This window comes from Mandrillus leucophaeus, unplaced genomic scaffold (genome assembly GCF_000951045.1).
Source record: "Mandrillus leucophaeus isolate KB7577 unplaced genomic scaffold, Mleu.le_1.0 Scaffold204, whole genome shotgun sequence".
Lineage (NCBI taxonomy): Eukaryota > Metazoa > Chordata > Mammalia > Primates > Cercopithecidae > Mandrillus > Mandrillus leucophaeus.
The window spans coordinates 2,750,513-2,768,099 of NW_012102077.1; the positions used below are offsets into that span (position 1 = coordinate 2,750,513).

General features: G+C 45.6%; 1 protein-coding gene across 1 annotated transcript in view; it reads right to left on the reverse strand.

Annotated features, from left to right (window-relative positions):
* Positions 1 to 989: 989 nt before the first annotated feature.
* CSGALNACT1 (chondroitin sulfate N-acetylgalactosaminyltransferase 1) overlaps positions 990 to 17,587 on the reverse strand; it is a 296,216-nt gene continuing 279,618 nt past the window's right edge. Inside the window, exons 8-10 of the mRNA XM_011979620.1 lie at positions 16,947 to 17,041; positions 6,566 to 6,647; positions 990 to 2,893 (exon numbers count right to left, since the gene is read on the reverse strand). Of these exons, the coding sequence (XP_011835010.1) occupies positions 2,604 to 2,893; positions 6,566 to 6,647; positions 16,947 to 17,041 (467 nt within the window). The 3' untranslated portion in view covers positions 990 to 2,603. The remainder of the gene's footprint in view (positions 2,894 to 6,565; positions 6,648 to 16,946; positions 17,042 to 17,587) is intronic.

Sequence of the window (17,587 nt, forward strand, 5' to 3'; positions counted from 1 at the left end):
GAAACAAATTCTTGGGCATCTGTGATATGCAATTTAAACAAGTACAAAAATGGCTGATGAGCCCACAGAGTGCGGCCTGGATGGGGCCACCTGTGAGTCACCTAGACCCGCCCAGTGCCACAGTCAGAACATTGGATTGCCACCACCAGCCTTGTTAGAAATGCATCCTTCTGACACTGGGAGGATATGGGCAAGAGCGTGCAGGTCACTCACCACAAATCCAGCAGAACCACGGCAGAGACAGGTCAAACACATGTCCTCAAGTCACTAGTATCATCAGAGCATATGAAAAAAAATACACATTTTTGAGACCAGGTCTCACTCTTACCCAGGCTGGAGTGCAGTGGTGCAATCAGGGCTCACTGCAGCCTCAACCTCCTGGACTCAAGTGATCCGCCCACCACAGCCTCTGGAGTATCTGGGACTACAGGTGTGCACCACACTTAATTTTGTATTTTTTTCTAGAGACAGGGTCTCACTATGTTGCCCAGGCTGGTCTCAGACTCCCAGGCTCAAGTGATCCTCCCACCTTGGCCTCCCAAAGTGCTGGGATTACAGGCATTAACCACAGTGCCCAGCCACACATGACGATACTAAGCACAGAGTTGAAAGGGGCCTTGGAAATCATTTCTCAATTTCCTCTAATGAAAACAGGCAAGTTAATGTATAAATAATTCAAGTTTTTCATTATGGTTCTCTTCTCCCTCTAGCCCAGTGATTCTTAACCAGGGGTGATTTCCCCTCAAAGGACTTTTGAGCATGACTGGAGACAATTTGGTTGTCAAAACTGGGTAGGAGACGCTCCTGGCTTCTAGTGGGTATAGGTTAGGGATGTGGTTAAACATCCCACAGGATAGAAGACAGCCCCCCACAGCAAAGAGTTACCTTGTCTAACATGTCAGTAGTACCAAAGCTGAGAAACCCTGGTCCATGCACAATACACTGTTTCCAAAAACGGAACAAAATGGCATTCTTACTCCACAAGGCAGTCATATCCACAAATCATATTTTATTAGCTGTGCAATACCACCTTCCATTCATGGCCTGTGTTTTAATTAAATTTTAAAAACTACCGGTACAAATCAATACAATGCATTTTTAACACACCAACAGCTTGAATGTTCTTGAAGCTTTTAAACAATGAGTTTACTGTGGGCAAACAGAAGGCAAGGACTCAAATAGATAATTAGCTCATGCATCTGGTGCTGGCTAATAATTTTCACACGAATGTAGAAACCACTCTATGTGAACTGTATTCATTTTTAAAAAATAGTTTGAAACGGTAATAAAATGCAATTTTCAGAAGCATCTTGGTGATCGAGTAGAACTGCTTAATTTAAAAACGAATTAAGTTACTTCCACCCGGCTTGGGGTGGATGAACATGTAGCAAAAACTTCCATCCCACTAGATTCTGGCAGATGGACTGATCTTTCACAAAATATATATAGATGTATTTTCTCCATTTCTTCTTATGGAAGCCAGAAGCCAGGAGGAGCACCCTGCTTTGAAAAGAGATTGTTTGGTTCACACGGTATACTTTGGTTTATTTAAACAGGTAAGAAAGCGGTCCCCACTTCTGACGGGAAAATGTGGTTTCTGACTTTTCGTTACATCACAATATCACCAGTCTGAATGAGTTTCCTTTTCTGTAAAGCATCAAGTGTCATTTTGCTTTCCTCCAGTGTTCAGTTGCTCCTCTTCGAAAACACTCTTCAGATAAAGTATCTGTATATCTCCATCAGTACAAACCATTCCTTCCCTATGTCTCCAGGCCTGACACTCAGTGCCAGACTGAAGCAGCATTTGGCATGTCCTCGGATACGGGATCAGTTTGATGCTTTGAACTGAAAGTTCTCAAACTGCATCTAAAAGTATCTTCTTTAAAAATATAAAAATGTAGGCTAACTTGTGCTCTCTTGTAAGGCTTGCAAAGTGGTAATTAAATAAGCAGACTAACTCACAAGCGAAAAAAAAAAAGTGCATTTTTAAATAAAAAGAAACAAACGGAGACAGTTAAAAGGACAACCAAAAAGATAAGCAGATTATGTTTGGTTAATCTTGGGGAAAAAAAACACGATATTTACGGTTTCTTTTCTGGTCCATTTGATTTTGCTTAATGTACTCACTAGGATCAGAATAAGCATATCTCCTCTTCTGCCTTCTGATATTTTAGCACTGCTAGAAACAAGAGCCCCGCTGATAGGCTCATTCATATGAGGAGAAATATGCTTGCCTTTCATGCTAATGAACTTTTTACAAAACTGCTCTTAAATCATGAATATTTCAGTGAGCACACAAAACAATAGGTCTGTTTGTTGTAAACACCATCAAAACCTCCACACCATTAGGCTTATAATCTCACAAGCATTCTGCCTTTGTCAGACACTTCGCAGGGTGCTACTGGGCTAGTTTTGCAGGCAAAGTGGAGATTTTGATTTCTGTTGTAAAAAGCCGAATACAGAGAAATCGGAGGCTCTCTCGTCTCTGACCCAGGGGTCCAGTTCTTTTGTCGTCCTTTATGGAAGTCTTTTCTTTGTTGCAGCCACTTTCAGTAATTGCAAAAGGAAAGAGAGAGTGTCTCCCCCCACCCATCTCTGGGAGTTCATGTTTTTTTGCTACTCGTCTTCTGTTTCTGTTTGCGAAGGTGAGCCTCTATCTCGTGCCTGAACACCAGCATGCCCAGCTGGCCGTGGGACGCCTCGTTCATGGCTTTGGACTGCATGCACATCTTGTACTGCTCAGGGGACAGCTCGTCCACGCAGCGCTTCTCATGCCAGAGGTGGAAGAGTCCTCGCACGGGCGTCCGCACCACTATGAGGTTGCTGTGGAGATATTTGCGATAAAGGTGCACATCCTCTCCGCCCCAGCCTTTGATGTCCAGATCAAACCCACCTGTCGGGAGAGAACACACTGTTCAATCACACTGCACTGGTCTGTTTTGCTTCCCTGAGTTACAACAAGCACAAACTTTTCATTGAGACATGATTGAGGGGATGTGTGCTTCACCACCACCCCCTCAAGGTATGAGAGTGTCCACCTGGGTCAGAGGCCCCGGGAATTCCCCAACAAAGACGGCTTTCATGGCAGACAGCACCGACTTCTTGAGATGCCAGGACCTCCAACAAAATTCCAAGCGTTTGCCTGCACTGGAGAGTATCAGCCATGCTCATGAATAGCCCCAACCTTGTGGTTAATAGGTACAAAAATAAGATCTAGTATTCGGTAGCACAATAAATGACTTATTGTGATTATGAATTAGCTATTGTTAACAATTTATTGTATATTTTAAAATAATGAGAAGAGGGATAAATATGATAAATATTTGAGATGATGGGTACCTCCAAGGACCCTGATGTGATGATTACACATTGTATGCCTGTATCAAAACGTTGCACATACCCCATAAATACTATTATGTACCCATAACAATTAAAAATAGAGGTTTTGTTTAAAAAAAAAAAAAAAGAGCTTCTACAGCATCCCCACTTCTCAGCTTGGAACCTCTGAATGCAAATTCTTGTGCTTCTGTTAAGATGTGGCCTTCTCCTGCCATTGCAAACAGAGAAGAAACGAGGGGCTTGCAGTGCGACCGAGTGTAAGAGGGTCTCAGCATGAAGAAGTCGCATCCCACCAAAGCACTATGCATTTCACAGGCTGAAGGGGTCCGGAAAAGCCGCCTGGGATTCCATCATAGGCTGGTGAAATCAGTCATCTTAAAGGGACTGGCCTCACAGTCAGACCTGAAGTTCTACTCAAAGAAAAATCTCATGTCACTATGTAATGAACTCCTTCATAAAGCCAGTAATGGTCTGTTGAAGTCTCGCTTCGGTAAATTGAGATGCCTCATACCTTTTCTTAACCTAAACTGCACCAGGTCCCAAATGGAAGCAATGAAGCCCTGGCCTCTTTTGGTCCTTGTTCCCGTCTCACCTAGAAGGATGGACTTCACTCTCATGAGAAACAGTGAAGTGATTCTCAACACCTTTTCTCAGACCTTCTCCTGCAGCTTTGGTTCCTGCACACCCCAAGCTGTGCTGCCCTGATCAAGGCCATCACTGGAACCCCAAAGGGGGCTCAGGCCCAGGGAAGCTTACAACCAAATCACCCACGGGCTGTGTGTCCGAGTGACTGTGACCCCTCCATGGTGGGCAGGCAAAGAACGGTATGTGATTATGAATCGGCCGTCCAGAATTTGTGTCCTGGTTCCCTTAGAAGCTGCCATTTAACCTCTCTTGATTTTTGGTTCTTTATGCTTAAATGAAGGCAGGTGTCATAACAAACTAAGACAAATAAAGGTGGTGCCTGGTTAACCGCAATTGATTTATTATCATCGTTATTATAACTTTATCAATACAAGGTGCACAAGTAAACTTGAAAGTAAGTCAGAAACTGCAAAGGATAGTCTAAATGTGACTCAAAGTTTCTGTGGCAATGGCTTACTGAGAATGGCACCCTTCTCAGCCTGCTGTGCCCACTTTTAGCTATATCTGTCTTCAGGAGAATCCAGTATATTCTAAATCCAAATTTGATAAATATATGCATCAACACAAAATAATCTTTCCCTATGCAAAGAGCAAGGAAACAGAATTTCTTGAAATGAAAATCTTCAGAAAAATGTTTATTTTGAGACAGAGTCTCACTCTGTCACCCAGGCTGGAGTACAGTGGCACGATCTCAGCTTACTGCAACTTCCACCGCCTGAGTTCAAGCAATTCTCCTGTCTCAGCCTCCCGAGTAGCTGAGACTACAGGCATGCACCACCATGCCCAGTTAACTTTTGTCTCTCTTTTTTTTTTTTTTTTTTGAGATAGAGTCTTGCTGTGTTACCCAGGCTGGAATGCAGTGGCACGATCTCGGCCCACTGCAACCTCTGCCTCCTGAGTTCAAGAGATTCTTCTGCCTCAGCCTTCTGAGTAGCTGGGACTACAGGCGCCCGCCACCACACCTGGCTAATTTTTGTATTTTTAGTAGAGATGGGGTTTCACCATATTGGCCAGGCTGGTCTCGAACTCCTGACCTCGTGATTCACCTGCTTCAGCCTCCCAAAGTGCTGGGACTACAGGCCTGAGCCACCACATTCAGCCAAGAAAAAATTTTAAATGTCCATTTTGGAAAGCTGATTTGCACATAACCATTTAGGAATATTTCTCTCAGAGATGTCCAAGAACGCCTGCTGTTAGTTGCTGAGTGTCTGCAGGGCACCCACCACTCAGACCGGCATCCCGGGTGCTCTGCTCCTTCCAACAAGACTTGACTTCAACTTGTTTTTTTTTTTTTTTTTTTTTTTTAAATCTTTAACCTGGTGATTCCCTCGGGGGTTCTATAGTCCTTGTAGTTCACATCATCTCTGAACAAAACAATCCTGGGGCTACCCCTCATCCCTGATTTTAAAATGAGTAGCTTTAGGCCTTGGACCTGAGGGGGAGTTGCCTAGAAGCCAGCGAGACCAGGAGCTCGTGAGTGGCCTGGAGATGGGACATTCCATGCCACCCTGAGGGCAGGGTCCCCCTGACTCCATCCTAGCTCTGGGCCCAGTCTGAGCCCCTGCACCTGAGATCAAGGGTTCTGGACTGTTCATTCATAGCCAGCTCATGCATAATCCGCAACTCTATCCCTTCCAACATCCAAGAGTATCACTATGGGAAGGTGGGGTGGCCTTTCCAAGGGGGACAGGAGGCCTCTACTCTCATCCTGACTCTGCCCCTCACCTGCTATGAGGCCTGGGAGGGTCTCTTTGCCTTTGACAGGCTTGGTCTCCTCACCTGGATCCCAAGGGCCTTTCCTCTCTGTGCTCTAGAAACCCACAGGCATGTGCACGTGCATGTATGAGTGTGTGTGCATGTGCCTATTTGTGTATGAATTGTGTGCACATGTGGACATTTGTGTATATGAATTGTGTGTGTGTGTGTGTGTATGTACTGACAGCAAATGCACATTCAGTCACAGCTTAAAGTGACATTTGGAATTTTGAAGGTTAGCAGATAGAAATTTGGGTCTTTTCGAGTATGAGTTTTCCCCCCATTCCCCTATTTCCCTCATACCCTTACTGGGAGGCTTAGGATGTTCTACAGGAGATGGCAGAGTAGCCAGGACCCTGCTGGGAGAAGGGAGTGGAAGACTTGCTGCAAAGCTGCCTGGATGCAACAAGCAGCCTTTAATCTCAGATTGTGTGTCTTATTTGGGGTGACTGAGAGGTGCTAGTGGAGATTTTAGGGGCTAAAATGCTGCCCACTACCAAGCCCCATCTTGGTCCAGCCCTGAGTCTATGACATGAAGAACGGCATTTGATTTTTTTTTTTTTTTCTCTTTAGGAGAATTGCTATGTTGTCCAAGTTGGTCTTGAACTCCTGGCCTCAAATGCTCCTCCCTCCTCCAGCCTCCCAAAGCACTGGGATTGTAAGTGTGAGCCACCGCACCTAATCTGGAATAGCATTTTTTTTATTTTATTTTAAGGCAATGGTACCACCTTCCCCACCAGAGTCCTTGGAAATCTGACTTGATTCCTTTAAGGTCTGCACAGGCCAGTGGCCTCTGGGTGGCAGTAGAGATGCAGATTTGTCCTACCTATATTGATGAAGTCCGACCGATACTGACACGTCATCCCAAATCCAAAGTCTCTCCAAAATCCAGTTTCCTTCTTTATGACCTGCAAGAAAAGCACTGTCATTTGAGGGGGGAAGTTTAGGGTGGACAAAAATAGAATGTTCAAAAACTCCTGTGAGCCACCCTGCAGTGTGGAGCCCATCCCATCACTGATAAACAGCCTCAACTGGTGCAGGAAACGCAGATGGATTTGAGTCCTTGCAGACAGTCAGGAACACAGTGCACACACCAGTCCCAAAACAAGGCCTTGTGATTTTTGGCACCTCTGGCGGGAATGTTTCTAGGGCATAGGTATGGAAACATACACACACACACACAATCAAAAACAAACTGGGAGAGCCAGTTTTTGAGCAGTGCCGTGGAAAAGCCACCTACGTGCCTGGCCCCACACCCGTGCCAGCGAGAACTGGAGGCTTGGGCCCCTCACACAAGCCTGGGCAGCAAGCCAGCAAAGGGCTCAGGAAGTTGAGAAAAGGGATAGAGAACAACTCGGAATTCAACTGCCCTGGCACAGTCCACACACAGGACTCCCTCAGGGAATAAAAAGAAGTATCTGAGAGACTTCAGTATGTTACCAGCTCTCCAACTCTGCTAACTCTCGCTTGCTGAGGAAAAGGCACTAGAAGTCCAGGCTCTGAAGAAAGACTCCATCCATTCATCTTCACGCTATTTTAAAACCAAACTGCTCCCAAAAGCATCTACCGTGGTGCCAGCCTGCAGGGCTGTGGAGAGGGCATCCAGGCACTGCCCAGTCTCTTACTCTGCAAGTAAATTTCCAATATATTTGCTGAAACAGCAAGGCTTTTTAAAACTGCATGTGTACATAAATACACACACACACACACACACACACACACACACATATACACACACACATACATATTCAGCTGAGAGAACTCTGGCAACAGTTTTGCGATCTTAGGTGTTTTACGTAATTTATTCTTGCAGTTAACATGGGATGAAAATGATCCCATGATGTTATGAAAGGACATCCCCACATCCCGTCCTCTGGAGAAAGGCAGAGAGGGCGGCAGCAGGTTCCTCCTTCCCCACCTGGATTTCTATAGTTTTTGTTGGGGACATCTGGTTCTGTTCATCGCTAATTAAACACGGTACGTGATGGGGGAGAAGCATCAGAGTCTTGGCCCGGTGTGACCACTGACTGGCTTTTTCATTTCAGGCAGGCTCCTTCACTTCTTCATGAATCTATTTTTTTTTCCCGTTATAAAATGTGGGGGTTGAGCTCACTCATCCCTTAGGTGTCTGTCAGCTTTCACATCCAAGTGTTTATCACATCTTCCCTCTTCCTGAAGTTTCACCACAGGCTAATTATATTTGATAAATGGCTTGCAGAAGGGCTGATGAATCTTAAACGTTCTTTAATTTTGTAATGTATGAAACTCTTACTTTCACTACAATCTACAGGTAGATGTCACTTCTATGATGTCACTTACATTCCACAGGGAGTGGGGACCTGCTGCCTCCCTCTCCTGCAAGCATCAGGACTGCCCAAGGAAAGTAAGGACCAAGAGAGGTTCTGTTGGTTAAAGTTACCCCCAGCAAGTATTCTCCAGTTCTACTTCAGAATATAGGACCGTTATACAGCATCTCCCAAATGAGAAGACAATTTCATTAGTATCAACTGGAAAGATTTTGCAAGGCATGAAAGTCTGGAGAAGTCTCCAAGGAGTAATTTTTTTAAAAATGGACTTTGTTCCATCCCCGCCTTACCAGCTACACAGTTTCTGTTGCAGCAAATGGACTAATATTCCTTCTGCTGGCAACCTAGACAAGTTCCCTAAGCTTATGGGTAAAAATGGAGTCAAAGAGAAGTGCCAGTATCCAATCTTCAAATATTTGGCTGGGGTACACATGGAATTTAAAAAGGAATGCTCCAAACGGGAAAGACAATTGGCCAAGCCTTGGGAAGGCAGACAAGACGGAGGCATCCAGCGACTCTGGGCTGCATTGATGTAGGGCCTTTCAAGGTTGAATAAGGTGAAGGGTGACCCTCACATGGGAACAGTATGATGGAGGCAATCTGGCTTATGAGCTGGGGAGTGAGCTGTGTAAACATTTATTAAAGTCGGTTTGGAAGCTGGCAAGCCACAGAAAGCCACTATCTGAACAGCTTGTTGAAATTTAGCCCTTTGTGGAAACCCATTTGGTCATGCCCACAGCATGTAATTTCAGGGCAAGACGGAGTTCCCTTCATCGAGGTTCCACCACCCACAGCTGTGCTGGGCCACTAACTGGAAGGACGCCCTCAATGGCAGTCTGGCAGGAGTGTGTGCCCTCAAGTGCACATCCGATTACATCATGTTCCCACATGAAGCCCTGCACGTGAGGTTTCCTAATCCTCAGCCATCTCATTTCTTCTTATCCTTCTGCCCTATATAAGGCCCATTCCCCACCCCACCCCCGCCCTTGGATTCTCCATACTCACAGGTCTCCAAGGCCAGACACTTGCAGTCCCTCCTGCCTGGGTCACCCTTTCCCCACTCACCACTAAGCTTTGCTCCAATGTCACTAGTCACAGTGGTCGTCCTGACCCTCCTGGCCCGTGTTATGCACCTGCTACCCTAATGCCACTTGCTGTACTGTCACCCTGGTTTATTTTCTCTGTAACAATTCTGACTTCTGAAATGATCCTGTTGATGTATCTGCTTCTCTGTTTGCTGACTGCTTCAGTCAGCAGCCCTGGTTAATGTAAGCTCAGGACTTGTTCTTGTTCACGGCTACATCTCCAGCACCCAGAACAATGTCCAGCACACAGCAAGTCCTCAGTAAATACTTCCTCAATGAATGAACCAAGAGCAGTCCTAGGGCAGAGATGGTTCCAAGCCAGAGGAAACAGACATGCTGCAAGATGCTCGCCAGCAAGTGGCCCAGCAAAGGCCTGGGAAATGCAATGGTGAGAATCTCTCAGAATTCTGTGGCTCTGGACCAAGAGACAAAAATGTTTTCACCTCCCTGGGGTCTAAGGCGGAGCGTGTGACTTCTTAGAAACCTTGCTGCAAGTTGTGAGAAGCTCCACCGTTCTGTTCGAGCATTGACAAGTGATGCACCAAAGATGTCGGCTACAACAGAGGAGGAAGGAACCCTAAGATAAAGAGGAGACTTTAAAAGAAAAAACATCTCTTCCTCCTGTTCTGGATTTCACTGATCTGTTTGCAAGTGCTATCCTCATTTATTTATATATTTATTTACTTTTTGAGATGGAGTCTTGCTCTGTTGCCCAGGCTGGAGTGCAGTGGTGCGACCTTGGCTGACTGCAACCTCTGCCTCCTGGGTTCAAGCAATTCTCGTGTCTCAGCCTCCCGAATAGCTGGGATTACAGGCACGCACCACCATGCCTGGCTACATTTTTTATATTTTTAGTAAAGAAGAGGTTTTGCCATGTTGGCGAGGCTGCTCTCGAACTCCTGATCTCAGGTGATCCACCTGCCTCAGCCTCCTAAAATGCTATGATTACAGGCATGAGCCACTGCACCCAGCCTGCTATCCTCATTTTCTAAAATGTCCTCTGATAGCTGGCCTCCTCTCAACTCTCTCTGCAGCACCCACTCCCTCCCCACCTGAGATCCCAGCAGAGCACCGCAGGGCATGAATACACCACAAAAGGACAGTTGTCAGCCCTGCTCTCTCACAGGAAGTTTCCAGAGCCACAGCTCTGTGGGTGATTCACATGACAGAGATGATTATTTTCTATTAGGACCAAACAACAAGGCACAAATCAGCATCTCTCCCCAAAGATGTGGGAAGGCAGCCGCCCTGCAGCTGCATGTGAGCTGGGGCCGCAGTCAGTGCCTGTCTGGTTTAATGGTGCCGACTTGGCCACCTGCCCATGAAGCAATCTGGACCCTAAAACAAAATAAATAGCAACTGCTCAGGCAGAGCGCCTCCTCTCAATCAGAGAGTCTCCCCAGCACCGAGGCTGTGCCTGGCCTACCTTGCATTCACAGCAATGCCCGCGAGCAGGGCCGGCTTACAGGAAAGCAATCCATGCAGTTGCACCGGGCCCCCATACATGGAAAGCCCCAAGGCCTGCTGTCACTGTCGTGAAATTCGTTATACTTTTTGAACAGGGGCTCACATTTTCATCTTGCACCAGGCCATGTCAATTACATAGAGGTTTCTGGCCTGGGAGGAGCAGACTCCCTGAGCTATGGCGATGTCGGTGTCCAGGCTGGTGTCCTCGGTACTGATAGAAGGAAATCCCAATTTTGCCCTGAGCTCTGCCACTAGCGAGCTGCCCAACCCTGCCCGGGCTGTCCATTCCTTATTATCTGGACCCGGAGGACTCAGTGATCATGCTGCAGAGGGTGCCAGGAGGGCTGCATGCCTTCTTCTTGTGACCTCTTGGTATGAAGGCAGAATGACTTGCCCAAGATCACTCAGCCAATGGTGCCACGCTCAGAACAATTCTAAGACTCCAGGGACAGTTCCATGTCTTGAGAAATAAGGTATCCTAGAGCCACAGCTTTAAAAGACTCATTTAAGAACAGACTCAAAAGCCATCTCCTCCCAGATGTATTTGCACTTATTCACAATTTGCTGTAAGTCTTTTCTAGGGGTGTGCATAGAAAATACATTGTGTCTTCTAAGGGAATCATACTGGACAAGGAGTCAACCAGGTTCTGCCATTTCCAGGCACCTATCATCTAAAACTAGATGCCCTTGTTGCCCCCTTGAAGCGCTTTGAGGGCAAAGGATGTATCCCCTGTTGCCCAGCATCCTCAGCCCAGGTGCAGTCACGTGGCGTGGCACTTGTGTTCCCACCCCTGCCACCTAGCTGTTGCGGGCATCTGGCCCTCAATTCCTCATCTGTGAAATAAGAATATCAGCACCTCTTCCCCCTCTTGAGTATTACATGAGATAATGTGGGCACGGGGCTGGATTCTGGAAAGTCTCCATAAATGGCCTCTGTTCATACTAATTTTGGTATTCGGGGGGTGTATGTTTCTTGAATAAATAAAAACAGAATGCAAGGATGCACAGGATGTGCCATGCTCATTCGGCAATTTACAAAAAGGTTTCAACTGAACTGCAATGGTAAAATACTTTCCGAAGGGAGGTAGAGAGGTCAAGGGTGTGACCAGAGGGAGGCGAAGGACAGAAGCCAGCACACTTCACGCACACTGAGTAGTATCACAAAGTCATCAGATTTAACTGATGGGTAAGACTGCATGGCAGACCAAGATGTGTGCATCGGATGCCATGGGCATTAGAAATGGTAAGGAGGTGGCCTTGAGGAGCACTGACAGCCAGGGAGACTGAGCAGGTGTGCTCACCTGGCAACAGGACTGGTTGGGTGACTACCAGTCACCCAACTGGTACCACGTGCCAGGTTCTGGGGTTTACAGATATTTTCTCTGCGTCCATTTAAGAGTCGGTCTGTAGAGGACAACGAATCCCAACAAGGACTCAGGGCTTGCAGTGCTGAGCTGGAGCAAACTTGCACCAGCTCACAAGGATTGCGCAAATCTCTTCCCAACCCTGTGTTCAGTGACGTCATGCTGGTAGCCTGAAATAAGCCATGGTGGGAGTATTTACACCATGGAAATTGGCAAATGCTATAAACCAGGTCTTTCCCCCGCACCCTCTTTTCAGAGAGCAGGTTATTAAATATTTACCAACACATCTCTGGCTCTGTGCCAAAAAAGATTTCTAAAAACTGAATGAATCTGTGATTCAGAAGCCTATCTCTGGCAGAAGGTGAACAAAAAACTGGAGTCTAGGGAAGGGAAGGAGGCTAAAGATAGTAGTGGTAGGAGGCTCCTGTGGTGACCTAAACAGGAACTGGCAAAGCTTGAACCAGGAATGTGAAACATCTAAAGTTAATGTTTGTTTAAATTATAGTTATTCCTTTCTCAGCAAATTGTTTCTACATTAAAGCACCAGCAAGTTTTATCTCATGGTTTAAACTAAAAATTTAAATATTAGTATAAAATCCCATAGTTTCACTTAATATGTATTACTAATGGTTGATAGAGGGAAAAAAACAGTAGTTGAAACGCACGCGCACACACACACACACAATCATAAATGTGGTTTCTTGCTTTTGTCTGAAGGCAAAACACTATCAAATGACAGTGTAACAATCACGAGAAGGAATAACATACAGTGACTAATGTGATCGTATTTCAAAGGCTGCTAGTAAAGATTGTCTTTTGTTTGCAAAAGTAACTTTCATTAGAGCAGCATTCTGTATCTCTGTTCTCCCTTTACCTTTGATACTGATGTATTCCAATAAGGCTATCAAGGATGTAGTAATTAATATATAGATAGAATCTCTTCCAAGACTGAGTCAAAACATACCCTCAGTAGAAAGTCATTACTAATTGATCCGTCTCCAACCACTACTTCTAATTTTACACCTTCTCGCCACCTACATAATCCATCTCCATTCTATTTTTTTTTTTTAAACCGAGACTTGCTCTGTCACCCAGGCTGGAGTGCAGTGGCACGATCTCGGTTCACTGCAAGCTCCGCCTCCCGGGCGCACTCCATTCTCCTGCCTCAGCTTCCCAAGTAGCTGGGACTACAGGCGCCCACCACCACGCCCGACTAACTTTTTGTAGTAGAGATGGGGTTTCACTGTGTTAGCCAGGATGGTCTCGATCTCGTGACCTCGTGATCCGCCCGCCTCGGCCTCCCAAAGTGTTGGAATTACAGGCGTGATCCACCGCACCTGGCCCATTCTATTTCTACAGTTTTATGTTCTCCTTTGGAATTTTTGTCAAGATTTTTCCTTCAAACATCAGTTCTCATCTAGATCCTAAGCAATTTTTTTCCTCTGTACTGATAGAGGGAAATCCCGATTTTTGCCCTGAGCTCTGCCACTAGCAAGCTGTGCAATCCTGAATAAGCCAGTCCACCTCTATAAAAAGAAGAAAGTGAGCGAAACACTCTCACAAATTACTTCCAAGTACATGAAAGTGTTTCATTTCTTCTGACTTCCCCACTGGCACCTAGGCTAGTCCTCTGTAGGCAGTGAGTGCTCAAGAACTGGTTTGTCCAGTAAAAAACATAATCCTACTCTTCTTTTGGGAAGAGGCAGTCCTCCATCTCAAAGAGAAGAACTGCTGTGTCACCAAACTAAACAGTCATAAATACTGAACTCTAAAATATCAGACCTCTGTGGTCTAGGAAAGGTCAAAATTGCATTTGGAAGTAAATGTCAGGGGCTGCAGGATAATTCACAGCCTCTGGCAATGGACACGGGGAATCTGAGTGGTTTCTGCTTTGACCACTGATTCTGAGGAGGTGAGAAACTTGCCTAACTGTGCTGTGCCTCTAATTCCCTTCGCAACTCCTCCTCTGCAGGAATAATAAAACAAGGAAAAAAACCGTTGGATTGTAAAACGAAAACAATTCCTTGCAAGCAAATAAGGTCTTTACGAGTTTGAAGTGGAAATATGAATCACATTCTATGTCAAATGCAAAACAACACATTACTTAAAACCAAAGGAATTTTAACTCTGATTGGCTGAAAGAAAATAAATCCTGTATCCTGTTTCCCTTCCAATCCAATTAGAAGCTTAGAACTCTGGGAAAGGAAACAAGAAGTTTCTGTCTCAATGAGGGTGATATGTGCTTCTTAACCATCGACTGTAAGCATAGGCAATTGTAACACAATGGTATTTGTGTATGTGAACATAGAAAAAGTACAAGAAAAATATGGTGTAAAAGATTTAAAAACATGTTCTTGTAAGTGTAACTTGTGTGATGCTTAACGACATTTCTGTCAACAACAGGCTGCATATAAGATGCTGATCATCTAGGAAGCCAAGGTTAACTTATTATTAAAGAAAGGAAAACTTGCTTTTTTTTTTTTTCCTGAGACAGAGTCTTGCTCTGTTGCCCAGGCTAGAGTGCAGTGGCATGATCTTGGCTGACTGCAACCTCTGCCTCCCGGGTTTAAGTAGTTCTCCTGCCTCAGCCTGTGGAGTATTTGGAATTACAGGCGCACACCACCATGCCCAGCTAATTTTTGCATTTTTAGTAGAAACGGGGTTTCACCATGTTGGCCAGGCTAGTCTCGAACTCCTGACCTCGTGATTCACCTGCTTCAGCCTCCCAAAGTGCTGGGACTACAGGTGTGAGCCACCACACCCGGCCAAGGAAAACTTAAAACATAAACTTAGTGTCACCTAAGTCTACAGTGGTTATAAAGTCCACAGCAGTGGACAGTAATGTCGCAGGCCTTCACATTCAATCACCATCCACTCACTGACTCATCCAGAGCAAATTCTAGTCCTGTATTACAAGCTCCATTCATGGCAACCATTTTTAAAATCTTTTACACCATATTTTTCCTGTGCCTTTTCTACGTTTAGATACAGAATATCACTGTGCTTCAATTGCCTGTAGTATTCAGGACAGTCACATGCCGTACAGGTTTGTAACCTAGGAGCAATAGCCTGTACCATACAGCCTAGGTGTGTAGTTGGCTATGCTATGTAGGTTTGCATAAGTGCGCTGTATGATGTCTGAACAATGATGGAATTATTGACGATACATCTCTCACGACATGTCTCCATTGTTAAGTAACACATGACTATAGATGAAAACTGACTATTTTCTTTGAGACAGGGTCTCACTCCTTCACCCAGGATGGAGTGCAGTGGTGCGATCTCAGCTCACTACAGCCTCTGCCTCCTAGGCTCAAGTGATTTTCAGCCTGCTTAGTAGCTGGGACTACAGGTGTGTGCCACGATGCCAACCTAATTTTTTATTTTTTAGTGGAGATGGGTTTTGACACGTTGGCCAGGCTGGTCTCAAACTCCTGGCCTCAAGTGATCTGCCAATCTTGGCCTCCCAAAGTGCTGGGAATAAAGGCATGAGCCACCAAACCTGGCTGAAAACTGATTCTTAAGATGTGAAAAACTCTTACTGTTTTTATGTATAAAGCGCAGATACAGACACAGTACAAAAACAGATACACAGTATATCTGTGGCATTACAATTCCACTAGGGGAAAAGGGAACTGTATTATTAGTAAAGCTGGTGCAGCCCAAAATGAAGCCATGCTAGGATATAAGACATGAACGTTGTCCAATCTGAGGGCCCCAAAGTTGAAACTTTCTGGAAAATATAATATCAGCTGCCAGAGGTTCACTGGGGGGTAGAGGATGAAAGGCACAGGATGGGGCCGGAAAGAACAGGTTTTGCTATTTCTGGAAGCTTACACACAAAGTCAATCCTTAAAGAATTTCACAGAACATGGATTTTGGTGGAAATCAGTTTACCCTCCCATTGCACGGAAACATCAGAGGCCTGGTGCCATCGCGTCTTCAGGTTCCCACAGCAGATATCCTTCCTCCATCCTAAGGGGTCCTCAATGGGAAGAAGCATGGATTTGCCTTAGCAAGAGGCAGAGCTGCCCACAGCAAGGAATAACAGACGTCCCTCAGATGGGAAGGCCACCATGAGATACCGCCTGAGCTAGAACACAGCTTCAGACAAACCTGGCTCATCTCCCTGCAGGAAAAGATCACAGCCCAGCTTGAAGTGGGAGAAGCATCTTTTCCCTCTCTGCCAATGCTGCCAATGCTGCCAACAGCACCGGGAAATTCCATCCATGGGGGCCATGCCCACACAACACAGAGATCCTCTTCCGGCTTGCCTTTCCTCCTGCTGCCTGCACTGCTTCTCTGCAAAGTGGACTAACTGCCTGTGACAACAGAGACATCTCAGCCTACTGGGACCCTTGGGGGCCTTGTGCATCCACTATCCATCACCTGTGCAGCCTGGATCTTAGCGGAGAAGTCCTTCCAATATTCCTTTGAGAGCCACCTTGCCAGTGATACTTTTAATGCCAACGTCCACCCAGGCACTGTGATGTGTGGGAATGGTGGCACCAACGGGAAGGGCACTGGGAATTTCCACTTCAAATTCACAAAGACCTTATCTGCCTGCAAGGTCCAGGGAATTGCTCTGACCCTCTCTGGGGTAAGCCGCCCCTTTTTGATTTCTGTCAAATGGGAACATAAATCTCACCTTTGTTACCCTGTAGGATTTTGCAAAAATCAAGAGAAACTGTACTGCATCCATAATGCAACAATACTAGTTTCCAAAAACCATTGATGGAAACTATGAAGGTGTGAAATTACCTTTCTGTAAAGTACTGCTTCCATTTATTTTCCGCTTTAAATATTGCAAGCACTTTTAATCAACAAGGCGCCAGGAGCAGAGGCTAGCACATCTGCCAAACTTAAAAACTACTAAGGGAATCATTGCACAGATTTCCACTCACCTTTGCTCATGGTCAGGTGCCCCTGGTAATGACAGACACTAAACAGAGCCACACAGAGGTATCTGCAGGGTAATTACTCACCAGCTGCTGTTCTAAGGGAGGGACTGCATCATGGTGGCCGTATATTATGCCAGGATTGTACTGACTGAAAAGAACTGGATAAAATACCTTCTTCCCTGCAAACCAGAAAACAAACATTCACTTAAAGTGACAGATCCAAGTAGTAGGTTTGTTCCTTGACATTTGGCCCTCGGAAACCCCCCAGATATTTGCACCCAAATTTTTTTTTTTTTTTTTTTTTTTAAGAGAGGCAGTCTCACTCTTGTCACCCAGGCTACAATACAGTGGTGCAATCTTGGCTCACTGCAACCTCTGCCTCCTGGGTTCAAGTGATTCTCCTGCCTCAGCCTCTTCAGTAGCTGAGATTACAGGCACCCACCACCACACCCAGCTAATTTTTTTATTTTAGTAGAGATGGGGTTTCACCATGTTGGTTAGGCTGGTCTCAAATTCCTGATCTCAAATGATCCACCCGCCTCGGCCTCCCAAAGTGCTGGGATTACAGGCATGAGCCACCACGCCCGGCCTGCACCCACTTTTCCTTTTCCCTTCACTCAGCTCTAACATGGGTTTTAGAAGTGCAGCACCAAGCAGACCAGTCAGTCAGATCTGCAAATATTTCTGATCTCCCAGCACAGGAATGATATTTGAAATACTGACAG